The 14222-nt window shown below is 33.1% G+C and overlaps 1 protein-coding gene across 1 annotated transcript; it reads left to right on the top strand.

Annotated features, from left to right (window-relative positions):
* The first annotated feature begins 1264 nt into the window (after nt 1-1264).
* LOC131947447 (spindle assembly abnormal protein 6-like) lies at nt 1265-7183 on the top strand. Its single transcript, XM_059308660.1, has 8 exons — nt 1265-1327; nt 3028-3157; nt 3281-3404; nt 3739-3843; nt 4136-4614; nt 5431-5535; nt 6714-6768; nt 6864-7183. The coding sequence occupies exons 2-8, from the start codon at nt 3053-3055 to the stop codon at nt 7010-7012; spliced, it is 1122 nt and encodes a 373-aa protein (XP_059164643.1). The 5' UTR covers nt 1265-1327; nt 3028-3052; the 3' UTR covers nt 7013-7183.
* The last annotated feature ends 7039 nt before the right edge of the window (nt 7184-14222 follow it).

Below are 14222 nucleotides of genomic sequence, written 5' to 3'. Positions count from 1 at the left end.
CTTACATTGTACATATAATGTTTGTATGTGTTAATATGTCATGTCTCCGTATGAATTGACTCAGAAAAACTTAAGCAATAACTACAACAAATGAAACAATTAATTTCTTCTTTAGGTAGTTGCAAATAGACACGCGTTCTCGGATGAGTGCAGATTGTGATCGTTATAGTCTTATATTTTAAACATTATGTTTTGTGTTACTGGCTAATTTAATTTAGTTTATGTACAAGCAAAAGGGTAAAGTTTAAGTCGTGTTGTTTTATTACATGCAATATTTTATTAATTTTATGTGTTAACAATTTGAAATAGATTGTCCAATATATCAAAAGCTCGTTGTTTTCTGTTATTTTTTCGGAATTGAAGTAGCAAAAAAGGGAAAAAAATTGCTCTGTCTAATTTAAAAAAAAAAAATTATATACGATACACTTTACTGTAGTTTACAGTAGTTTACAGTAGTTTACAGTAGTTTATAGTAGTTTACAGTAGTTTATAGTAGTTTAGATTACAGTAGTTTACAGTAGTTTACAATAGTTTACAATATTTTACAATAGTTTACAATAGTTTACAATAGTTTACAGTAGTTTACAATAGTTTACAATAGTTTCCAATAGTTTACATTAGTTTACAATAGTTTACAATAGTTTGCAATAGTTTGCAATAGTTTACAATAGTTTACAATAGTTTACATTAGTTTACAATAGTTTACATTGAACTAACTTTTTCAAGCATTTTACAACAATTTACAATCTTTTTACAATATTTTTAAGCATTTGTGTCAATTTTTCTATTTTCTCCATGATGGGTGATAGACTTTAAGCATTAAGATTGTGTTCAAATGCCTTGCCAATATCATTGTAAAAACACCTGAATAACATTACAATTGAACAATAATTTTTTTTTTCAAAATTAAGTGTCCATTAATCAATCTTAAAGGTAATAGCTTTGAATTTTTTAACTTATTAATATTGGCTATTTAAGATGAATCATAATACAAATGAAATCAACGTGATCTTAGTGGAGCCAAAATTGACTGATTACAACGGCAAACTTAGCATGTTAAAAAAAATCAGTTTCAAATCGTGAATGATGTTAATAAAACGTTTTGAATTGTGTTCAAAAGTCACGTTTTAGTAAGTAAAATAGCAATTTAAGCTAATGGTTAAGCAACGCTGAGGTGAATTTAATTTCTATTTTCAAATAAATTCATATTTACAATTTTTAAAATCGGATATTCCCAGAGTGATTTTAAAAATCAGGAAGTATCAGAGTATTAAGAAAGAGACGCCATTTTATAAAAAAATAATCAATAAATCCAATGACTGTGAAGGTATGTTTCGAAACAGATAAAAATAAATCAATATCTGCACTCAAATTATTGTTCTTGAAATTAAGGTTTACTGAATATATAACAAGCAATGATTCAACAAAATAATTATCACATTAATACCTTTTAAATATACTCCATTAAGATGCAAAATGAACTGGATGCATTTAAAACTGATTTAAACATTTTAACACTGTCGAAGAATATGTTTAAATGCTATAAAAATTAAAACAAAAGGATCGCTTCTTTTATTTATTTATGGTGCTTGATTAAATCTATCTAAAAGCTGGGGATTTACCCAGTGGCGTAGCTAGGATTTCAGTCCTTATGCAAAATTTATCAGTGGGACGATTTGTCAGTATTTAGGCTACAAACGAGTTTAACGAAGAGATCAAGTTAAACTCACGATGTAGGGTTTTAAATAATATAAATATTATGTACATTGTGTATTGTATACACCATGATTGTTTATTTATACTATATTATTGTGTAGGTCTTCAACCCCGTAGTTTTGTAATAATGGTACAGGCTTAAAGTTAATTTGTTTTTTATTTTAAATAACTAAACACATCAGGGTCGCAAGGTGGGGGGGGGGGGGGGGGGGGGAGGGGGAAGAGGTGCGTTCCGCATCGGCTGACAACACTTAGGCGTGACATCATGATGAAATATTGTAAAAATTTACTGTCAAAAATATATTTTTTTTCAGCTAAAATAATAAAAAATAAGCCAGAGAGCGGTGACACCCCACCGAAAATACAATATTGTTTGGGGATGTGACATCTTTAGTAAACGCGTAAGGGAACACCCGACCTTGTGACACCACTATCACAATTTAAAAAAAATTATCTTAATTTATTTAGATATGTGTTTTCACGTGCATTTATTTTAGCTAAATGATTAATAAGTTCCATGAGATCTATTTTAGCTGCTTCTGTATGTTAGATACTTAGGATGACTAAGTTACTGAACCTATGGGCTTATCTATAACCTGTTTATAAGAAATTAATAGCATCATATTGAAAAAATATTATAGACATCAAAATCTCTTCCTTGATCACAATGGAATGTTTAAGAATATTTATCGGTAACTAGCATACCCGTCCGCGTTGCTGCGATCTAGGCCAACAAATCAGGGTAATAAATATAAGGTTTCATGAACGCGTTACAATTTTTTGTGTATTTTAAATCGTGTGACTTATTTTCTAAAACTCAGATAGTTAAAAGGTAAGCAACGCCACTGTTAATTTTTTTTTTCGGATCTTTGTTGCAGGGGCGCCGGTTTGTCCACACTAGCGATCAGATGCCCTTGGGCGTGCTGTGTGAAAGCATTGAGTATACGATAACCATTATCCGTAATAATGAGGTTAAACACCTTTCAGCGACCACCTAATGGTGTCGCGGGAGTGACGTGTTACACTTATATAGGTAGCCGTATGCTACACGGTTTAATCCTGTGCTAGGTGTCATCCATAATCCGTGTTCACCGAAGGCCGCACTCGTTGGAGTTTGATCGTTGAATAATTAGTACCCCTGAAGGACGCGCAATCAACGAATACACAACACACTCACGTCTATTGTCGTAAATTATTATAAATCATCTTCCTCAATTCAGTCTTGGATACTATTTGTTTTACTGTAAATGTAAATCGAACACTGATTTTTTAACAAATTGTATTTCTGAAATTAATTCTTTTCTGGCGTAGAATCAAATTGTTTAAATTCCGGAAGATGTCTCTTAACGAACGTTCTAGAAAACATTTAAACAATCTGATGCAAGAGTTAGATGATATCCACGTCGATTTACAGGAACATTTAAGTGAATACGTCAAAAAGGTGGGTGTGTTCTTGTAACATTGAGGCATTATTAAGTAACTTTAATTCACTTATTATCCTTAATTTGTCAAATTCACGCCAATTTTATTTGCATAATATTATTTTTAAAAATTTGTAATATAGATAACTTCAAGAATCAAGGACTGGATGAATGATCCCTCTGGTAAATCAATGACATTAAAAGAAGCGATGGCTGTAGTAACATCAGCAAATAACTCACTACTTGAAAATATTGACATGATAAATGGTACTTTGTTAGACAAAAGATGTTGACATTAAAATAGCACTGTAAAAAGCTTTGTATTAAGCCAAATTAAAATTTAATATTTTTGCTAAAAGACAATTTTCATATTGTATTTTTAAATACAGGTTACTTGTTTGAATAGTGGATTAAATTATAGTTCGCTAGATTTTTAAACTTGTTTCATTAGAAGTAGCATATACTTTATATTTCTAAATAGTATGTTCCGTGATTTTAAACTGTTTAATTTATAAAGAGGTTATCGTTATTATTACTGAGGAATATTTACTAGAGTGATTTATGTATACTTAAACATCTTTTTATGTCTTTACTCAAACAGAAAAGATGCAATTTCCTTCTATCAGAACACATGAGATGGCAAACGCTGAACTAAGTCTAAGAGAGGCGGATGAAGTTAGGCATGATAGTAATGACGTTTTAACAAGTTAGTCTTTTTGGTTGTTTTTTTTTTGGAATAGTAATTGAATATGTAACTGATTGCTTATGAATAACGATTTTTCAGGTTCTATTTTAAAGCTGTCTAGTAAAACACATCAGTCTGATATCACTGGCTACTTCCTGATCTCAGTAGTTCAATTTTTTGTATGGAATATAATTTGATTTTAATTGATATTGCAAAGACATGCCAATCAATAAAATTTAGACATACACTACTGCTGGGGTTAGTTTATAGTATTTGGACATAACAATTTGATATTCTGTTTAATTGTTTTCAGTTTCACCAGAATCAATGAGGCAACTTGAGAGTAGGATAGAAGCAGTTGAAACAGCGATTATGTCATTTGAAAACACGAAAATTTTGGTTGAAGATACAAGCACGCAGTTAAAGCAATGTCAGGAAATTTTTGACAAAGCAATGGAAAAAAAATCGAAGACACAAAAAGCAAAATTCAAAAACATTGGAAAGCAATTACATGAACAAAGTGAAAAGATAAAGGATTTAAATGAAGTGATTGAATTTGTAAAAGAAGAAAAATCCGACGCAAACAAAGAACTAGAGAAACTATCTCTAGATATGAAAGAATATGAAAACAACTTACACAAAATAAATAAAGATATGCAAGATTACACTGACAAAACAGAGTGTATAACACAAGAATTAAGATGCCATTCGGATTTGATTTCTGTTTTGCAAGAAGATGGAAAGAAAATTAATGACCTAGCATTAAATAAATTTGAAAAATTGCAAACAAAGGTAACAAAACATGGGTATTCATTACAAACTTCAAAAAGCTTCAAATACAAACAATATTCCAAAAGAAATATAGAATTTTTCAGTGTACAATTCAAGCTATAGCATAAGGTTAAGATATTTAGTAAGTGCTAGTTATGCAAATAATAATCAAATAAATACAGTATACAATATGTGTATAATAATACACAACCGTTTGATATATAAGACATCTTATTATGTTACCAACATTTTTACCCGTTAAGGTATCTTATTTACGTCAATTCCCCCCCCCCTGGAGATTTCCCCCCGTATTTACCCCCCGTAGCAATTACCCCCTGTCAATTACCCCCTATGTAATTACCCCTCCCCCTTTCCACCCAAGCCCCCGCTAAACTACATATATGCAACACAATATAAATGTACAAACATGAATAAAGTTTTGCTTTCAGATATTTTTTGGGTAATGTCCTATTGCTGTTTTTTGGGCGGGGGTAATATCCGGGGGGGGGGGGGGAGAAATTTACAGGGGGTAATTGCTCCGGGGAGTAAATACGGGGGATGTCCGGGGGTAATTGGCGGGGGGGGGAATGTCCTCTTCCCCTTATTTGCATTCACATCCGTAATAATTGTCAGATTTAATATATATATATATATATATATATATATATATATATATATATATATATATATATATATATATATATATATATATATATATATATATATGTGTGTATATATATATATATATATATATATATATATATATATATATATATATATATATATATATATATATATATATATATATATATATTTGAATATACTTATATCTCATAGTATGGCATGACTTGTACTCTATTACTACGAAGACTGGCTCCAATTGAAAAAATCTTCGCAAGTTGCAAGGACACTAGTGCGAGGAAGAAAGAAAATAGTTTAAAGGTGCAGCATTTGATTTTCTAAAGGTGTATATAAACTTAGTGCTTTATATCAGTAGATATACATATTTTCTACGACAGAGTGTAATAAATGTAGTGCTAGGTGACAAAAAGTGTACTTTTTTAAATACTCAATACATAAACCGAGCTAAAAGAAATGTATATTTATATGAACATTTATATTTACGAGCCGACCCTCGGCGTAACATACGCCGCTATTTAGTTGTTTTATTTTCTACTTTTTAGTAATTAATCATTTGTGAATTCCACAGTACCAATGCTGCCACTGAAAATATTTGCTTTAAAACACTATCAGTAGCTCGTTAAGGAGGATAACTCCATCCCAGCCTCCTTTCCTCCAATCAGTACCACGCCCCCCCCCCCCCCCTCCCCGTGAAAGCAGCTTCCTCTTGGTTACCTCCCTTATGTTTAAAATCGTTTCAAACTAAATTATCTGCCCCTAATAGCCATCACTACGATTGTGAACATTTGGTGTGAACCACAGCTCACCAGACCATGTGGGGGTGGGGGTGGTAGCGATATGCCTAGAGAGGAAGAGAGGGGGCTTCAAGGCGCGATTACATCTTGGTGGTGTCTCGCAAGGTCCCCATGAAGAGAATTAGATATATAGATTGATCTCCAATAATCTTTTACACTTGAGCATTTCACGTACATATATACAATTTAAAAAAAAATGAATGGCGTTGCATACTTATTAACTATCATCATATTGTTTATATATATATATATATATATATATATATATATATATATATATATATATATATATATATATATATATATATATATATATATATATATATATATATATATATATATATATATATATATATATATATTATCACAGACAAAATATGTCTCTGATGAATGATCTCAAGACAAAATCTGTCAAGACAAATGATACAATAGATAAATGATCTGAGACAAAATATCTCAGATAAAATGTCTCAGAGCAAAATATTTTTAGTATTAAGATATTAAGATAATTTTAGTCATTAACTTCCCAAAGTTTTATGGCGATCGGATGAAAGGTGTAGTAATTCACAAAAGACAAACATACACGCACGCACATACAAATACAGTGCTTTTTGTATAGAGAAATAAGTACATATTTAGATGGCATTACAAAATTTGTTAATTAATTTTTAATTTTTATTTTAGATCGGGCAATTAGAGAAAGTCGTTTTTAAAATAAATGAGGATGTTTCAGCGATAGGTAAGTAAAGCTTTGAAAAATGGAGTAAATAATATCTTATTTTAGCTTAAAATTTTTTTTTTTAAATTATAAAATGTCATAAAACTTTTAAACAGCTCAACTTCAAAAGTCAACAGCAACAAAGCAGCAAGCTCTGGAACAAAAGCTGGCAACACAACCACAAAGTCCTGCACCACGCTATGGAAACTACAGCGGTTATGATCAATCTTTTAACAGCAGTCTAACTCGTTGGCCAAAAAACTGACGTATCAAATTATAAGACATTAAATGTCAATACAGTTCAACACGTTTGTTGCGATGTTTTTGTTTTGAATGCAACAATTCTTTAAACTTATAATTCGTCTGTTTAGATGTACTTACAATTAATTTGTAGAATAAACCGCATGTTTTAAATCATTTTCTTTAAAATTTAATAGTGTAGCTAAGTACTGTTATATTAAAAATAAAATGCTGTACCATATTTGTTTTGCATTGGTTTTTATGTATTATATAAAATAGTTCACACTCCTTTAAATAATCAAAACCAGTTGTGTAGACAGGGTCGTTCCATGAATTGATATGTAGCCACATTTGAAGTTGTTTTAGTTCGTGGTGTTTTCTATGTCGGTGTGAATTATTATGTAATCGCAAAGATTGCATTGTTTGAATTCTTTGTGTACCGCTTCCGTGGTTACTTTCTACTGGTTGGCGCAGTATTTGCACTTTGTGTTGTCATGTAGCCTACTAGGTTATCTGTTTTTTCTTCATGGGGTTTTGGACTAATTTCATTTGTTGTTGGATAAGCTTCTTGTCTGATGTAATTTATATGTCGAAATGACTGTGTTATCGTTGGTTTTTTTGTTGTGGTTTCTTGATTTTAGGTAAAAATTGGGTCATCTTCTTTCCCTTTTTCTGGTGCTGCTGTTTTGGCGGTTGTCTCGTGCACTCAATTAAAGATTTTTAGTGCCTTTATTATTTTCCCCTGTTCTGATGTAGGGCAGTTTTCATTTTTTTTCTTCTTTTTGTTGATGTGATGGTGTCCATTGCTGTTTCTGAATGTGTTTTGCTGGAGCTTTTTTTTTTTAACATTGTTTAGCTTTGCTGTTGTTTTTCAGACCGGTGACTCAACTGTAATCGAAGCTTTTTTTTCTGTTGCCTATTTCCACTTTGGAAATGCAATCTTTGTAAGCTTACCGAAATTAAACAAACTACAATATTTACAAAATGCACCATCTAGTAATTTTGAGTAAGCTAACCAGTTTCTCCAATGTAACCAGGAACACTGAAACTTAACATCTGTTTCTCCGCTTGCTGGATAATTTAAAAGTTCGTTATTAACACCTTATATCGTCTATTAAGGCATGGGCGGGTGATGAATAACAAAATAACCAAATTGCTTTCATTGCAAATTCAATAAAAAAAACTGACAAGATAATAGAGTCACGCGTTGTTAAAAATTCTGATAGATAAAAGTTTCAAATGTTCAAATACTTTTTTTTTCTTCTGAAAATCGCTTTAGAAAAATCAAAATTTTAGCAAAAATATACACAATTTTAACTGTAACAGAAGACCATACACATTTTCAAATATTTGTTCTATCAGTTTCAATGGTACATGTATAAAAAATAAGTAGATAAAATTTTGATCAATTTTAATAATAATTAAGAAAGTTATTTCAATGTTAATATGGTAAAAACAAATTCAACACGGCCGCCATCACCATTGCAATGGCTAAAAATTTTCGACAATTTTTTTTAGACTTAATATTTTGAGTTATAGCTATATGCTAAATATTATAGCATTATGTTTTGAAATAAGCAGTTTGGTTATTTTAAATTTTCATCACCCGCCCATACTCTCAAATACAAAATGTCGTCTGTTAGAACTATTTAAAAAACAATTAAAGCCCTATTGCGGCCAAACAACCTTAGGTAAAAGGCCCTATGGTCAAATCATCCAAAACAACGATGTCAGCGCTTAGAGTTGGCTACTGGCGTTTTTCTTTGAGAAAATTCCAAAAGCATATTATATTTTCACTTCGAACAAAAAATAAGTGTAAATCTCGAGTCCATTTTCCCGATAACAATTACAACGAAAACAGACCCGATCAGATAATTATTTGTTGTTAGGGCTGAATAGTGAATTTGCTTTCAGCTGTTGTTCTCTAGGCTTGGGAGTTAAAGAAAAAAGTTAGAAGAGAACTACAGCAGTGTAATGTAAGTGGCGGAATTGAACATAAGCGAGATGCATGCATAGGAATTTTGTTATATTTACTATGGACTAATTAACATAAACGTTTTATGGAACTTTTATAAATGTGCTTATACTGTGTGACCAGCGTCAGGTTCTAAATTTCTAGAGTGTAACTATAGTTATCTTTACATAACATTCCCCAAAAATAGCATATGCAAAAATCGTTAATTCATTACATCAAAGGCATGGAGTGGAGTTCTGAATGATCTAACAAGCTTTACATTTTCTGCATATACACGTTGTTAACAACATAAACATAAGGAACATGAACACGGGCAAACATGAAGATTTTAAAGATGCAGTATTTATACTTTTAATTGTGTACTTTTAATACAATCCAATGCGACATTACTCACAAATAAAATAAACTTATAGAATACAAATCAGTCTATTTAGTCATGATTTCAATAAGCGATTGCTGATTTTATCGACATAAAAATATACGTTTATTTTTACACTGTTTATTAGTCAACATTTTACTAGATTAAATATATATTACAAAGAAAATGATGAAAAATTAAAAATAAAAACCTGCATAAGATGTATAAACTGTTGAGCAGTGATTTCAGCGTGTTGTACATATATAGCAACGTACAACCTCAAGCCCAGAAGAATATGCTTATGCAATGTTGAAATGCATATTACATTTAACTTATTTCATATTATCCACAAGCATCATACTGGTCTAGGTATTTAACTGCTGTCTACATGGTGTGTGTAAAAACAATGAAAATGTCGCCAAGGAAAGGAATTTAATTAGACGCGTTCGCCGGCGCCTCGGCAGGAGGCAATTTAGAACCCCGGGCTCACCCGTGAGCACTATGGCACCTTCAATCGTTTTAAGGAGCACCCAACAATATTGGCACAGTGGCATTCAATGATTAAACCGACCAGGGACCGTACGCTGTTGCGCTGCGCTAGTGTTACCGGAGCGCCCCTCTACGTCCCTGACACCTGGGCTGTCGCTAAAGCGTGTTCTACCTCACTATTACGGTGAGTGATTAACGTACACTCAAGGCTTTCATACACCACACACTGAGGCGTGTTGGTTGGTAGAGTGGGTAAACCCGTGTCCTGTCAAATATGGTCCAAGAAATTTAGCGAAATTTTTGTTTAGGTTTCAATATCTCAGTTTTCGAAAACAAAATGACACGTCTAGGAATATATGATTTGGCAACGAATTGACGAAACCCTCTTAAATATTTTGTAAGATCTTCTTCTAGCCCCACAGCAACGCACGGGACGGGCACGCTAGCTTGAATAAAATGCAACGCATGATATTTTTTAGCGAAACCAGTAGCACTAGATTAAACAATCAGAATTGTGCAGATACAAACACCTCGACGACCGCCCATGTCTCATAGGAGTAGCATGGCGCCCTCGGGAGCCAGCGGCTACACTACCGCATGGGTGAGAATGCGTCACGTGATTTAGTCATCGAATGTAATGGCCCACTGTATCAATACTACATGGCGTTCGTTAAAATGAAATTCCTCCTGGAGGACTTGCTTAATTTGATGTAATGAACTGTTATATTAGCCCTTGTATCCTTAAAGTATGACAGACCGGGGTGCTCCGGGTCAATCGACATTCGGGGTGCTATGTATAGTTTAACCGATGAATCAGGTAGTATCCCTGACCCTCTGTACTTGACACGACTCAACAGATCCCTGGTGCTGAAATAATGGCTAGGGAACACTGGGAGCCCGATCACATCCTTTGCTCTGTGGTTTTCTTGTACTGGGCGTGTTGTAAAATAAAATATCACATTCACAAGTACCTAACCGACAGTAAATTTATAGGCTTACATTCGTGTATTATAACTAAAGTCGTCTGTTTATTGTCATGTGCACTTTAGGCTACATGCAGAGGTATTAATAAATGTACTTTTAAAAAATGTTTTTAAAATGACCATTCATCACACACACACAAACCGCCTATTCTCCCCCTCACCTTGACCACACAACAACGACAAGCCACACATATACAGATGTGGACTCACACAGATACACATGTAGATTCAAACATGGTTAAAGTAGAAATCACTAATATCATCAATCTAGATAACGACATACCGATAACTGCTGGATCAATTCTTTCTACTTTTCAACTTGTGTGGGAACATAACGACAGTCAATTTAATCAGACAACAGAAAAACTTGTAGCATCAGATGATGGTGACTATCTTGTTATTGTAACTTTACAGGAGCGTGAAGATAAACAAATTAAAGTTAGTGTTTTAAAGGGAGATAACGAATTGCAAAAGAAAATGTGTGTAAAGTTTGTTGAACCTCTGCTTGGGGCACTACTATTGTTGCCATGAAGAAAGGAGAAACAATTTACTTTAAGGTGCATGAATCAGAAGCAGGAGCCATGCTTCAAGCTGGGAGTGGGTTCAGTATTGTTAGGTTATAACATTGTGTTCTTGTGTAAACAACTAAACATTTCTCCTGTTTCAGTGTTCCATTAATAACTTAGTAAATAGTGCTTGGTCTAGATTTAATTGTGTTGTTTCCATCTAGAGCAGAGTCTTGATATCTTCAACAGATTGTGTGTGTGTGCTACGTGTCGTGTAATCTTGTCAACAGCTTTGTTTGTTGAAACAATTTGATTACATGAGTGTAACAGTCAAATGTAGGGTGAATGTATGTTTTGAGTGAAGGTGTAAAAAGGCGATATAAATCTAAAAATATGGTGGGCAGGCGCATTCGCAAAAGAAAGGGGAAGTGGAAAAAAGAATAAGAATGGAGCTTTTTGTTTTGGTAGTGTAGCTGCTGGCTGTATCAGAAAATGAATAAAATGATAGGATCACCAGTGATGTGGTTTATATTTGCATTTGAAGTTGGCCGTACAAAAAGGGTGTGACATTTTGGTGTCAGAAGTGAGCGGTGATCCGCACTCGCGGCACTGTAAAGGACTAACTAAAGATTTGTTGACATTTTGGTAATTGAGTAATTTACTGGGACCATTCATATGGAGGACTATGCCAAAATCATTGAGTTGGCTGACTCTTTAGGATATACTGGGGCAGAAAAGGCCAAAAGGGTTGAAAATAAAATATCAGATGATACCTGATGCAGCTGAAAGGGAATATAGAGCTTTAGATAGGGTACTAGCTAAAGCTAAAATAGAGGCTGAAGACAGAGAAAAACAGAGACAATCAGAAGACAGAGAAAACAGAGAAAATTAGAAGACCGAGAAAAACAGAGACAACATGAGCTAGAATTAGAGAAAATCAAAAGTAACAAATCTAAAGAAAGCAATGTTAACAAAACAGACAATTGGAAGCCTAAATTCAGAGCATTTAAACCAAAGGAAGAGAGTGTGGAAACTTACTTAATTCTCTTCGAGCAAACATGTAAGAGTTTTAACTATTCATCTGCTGGTAAGGCACAGGCTTTATTGACTAATTTGACAGGAGAGACTATTGGCATAATAGCAAGTATGTCTGAGGCTGAAAAAGAAGACCATAACCTAGTAAAAGACAGATTGATGAAACATTTTGGAAAGACAGAAGATTATCACAGAAAGACTATACGAGACGCTAGAAATAACAACCCTGGTGACATAAACCAATTCATTTTTGAAATTCGCAAATACATGAATAAAAGGATAGAAATGGCAGAAATAGATTTAAAGAATCCTGAGGCAATTATTGAGCTTAACCTAATAGATCATGTTTTAAATAATGCAACAGATAGTTTATTCACTTTTTTGAGTGAAAGAAAAGTTAGGACAGAGAAACAATTAATAGAGCAACTTAATATTTATAAGGATGCACATCCAGGGGCTATTTTGGACAAAAGAGAGCATGGAGACATATCAGCATCAGTCTACAGTGAAACTCTGGCAGGAATCAAAGAAGGTATGGCGACAACAAGAGAGATAGAAGTAACAGTGCACCTACCACATGGAAACCAGACAGGTATAAATATAGCAGAAGCATAGAGTGTTACCACTGTGGAAAAAAAGGCCATGTAAAGTCTGAGTGCCTCAGCTTACAAAATAGAGATACATATCTCAGCAATAATAACAGAGGAGGTTATGCACCTAATAATAATTATAGAAATCAAAGTAATTATTACAGACAAGGACAATATAGTGGACAAAGTAGAAATGAATTCAACAATCAAAGTAGACGGCCAAGAATGGGAACAGACAACGGGGGAGAAAATAGAAATAGTAGAAATAACAATCAAGAGACATCAGCAGGTGTAGAAGGGTCAGAGACGGTGGCATCTGTTAGACAAAGCAAGACAACACTGAAGATGTTCCCAGCTATAGTAAACAACATCAGAGTAATGTGCCTGAGAGATTCAGGTTGCACATGCATTATTGTTAAGTAAAGTCTTGTAAGACCAGAACAGCACATTCCTGGCATAATGAAGATGACATATGCCAACAAGAAATTTAAGGATGAGTGTGAGATAGCAGTAGTTGATATAGATTCTGCTTGGCTTAAAGGTAAATATAAAGTGGCGGTCATGGAAGAACCTTGTAACAGTCAAATGTAGGGTAAATGTATGTTTCGAGTGAAGGTGTAAAATGGCGATATAAATCTAAAAATATGGTGGGCAGGCGCATGCGCAAAAGAGTTGTTTTTGTATAGAGAATAACAGTAATTTATTTATTCTTTTACCTCGAAACAAAATACCAGTTACTGGCACTGTCTTTCAAAATATGTACAAATGCATAACGTGGATAATTTTTTTTTAAATATATCTGACACATATTTTAGTAAACCTATTCCAGCTTTTGATTGTTTAAATAGTTCATTTCTTTTGCCTCGAAAATGTGGATTACAATTTCCCATTTTACACACAAAAAACTAGGTTTTATTTTTAACAAATAAAATAGTACACATACAGTTGTTATGCATCAAAACAAGAGGTATTTAAAAATAGATTCATCTGATATGTTTCTCGTGGTTACGTAGAACATAATAATTGGTGATCACATTGAATTAGTTAGAACTGTGTAATGATGTCTAAAAAACACTATATAAACGTGTTTTTGTAGACATACAGGCTACTCTACACACATAGCAAGTTTTTAGCATGTGTTTAACATGGTGGTTATATGTTTTATTTGAGAATTTACCATCCATCAAGTTTTGTGTTGTACTTCTATAAACAAACGATAGCAAAACCACTGTAGCGGGTTAATATTGCTTCTTGATATGCGTGAGACACTTGAAAGTAAAGTTCTTGACTTTTCTTCAT

The sequence above is a fragment of the Physella acuta genome, unplaced genomic scaffold, assembly GCF_028476545.2.
Source record: "Physella acuta isolate Inbredline_101_S28 unplaced genomic scaffold, ASM2847654v3 ptg000592l, whole genome shotgun sequence".
In the NCBI taxonomy this organism is placed as follows: domain Eukaryota; kingdom Metazoa; phylum Mollusca; class Gastropoda; family Physidae; genus Physella; species Physella acuta.
This window is presented reverse-complemented; position numbering and strand designations above follow the sequence as displayed.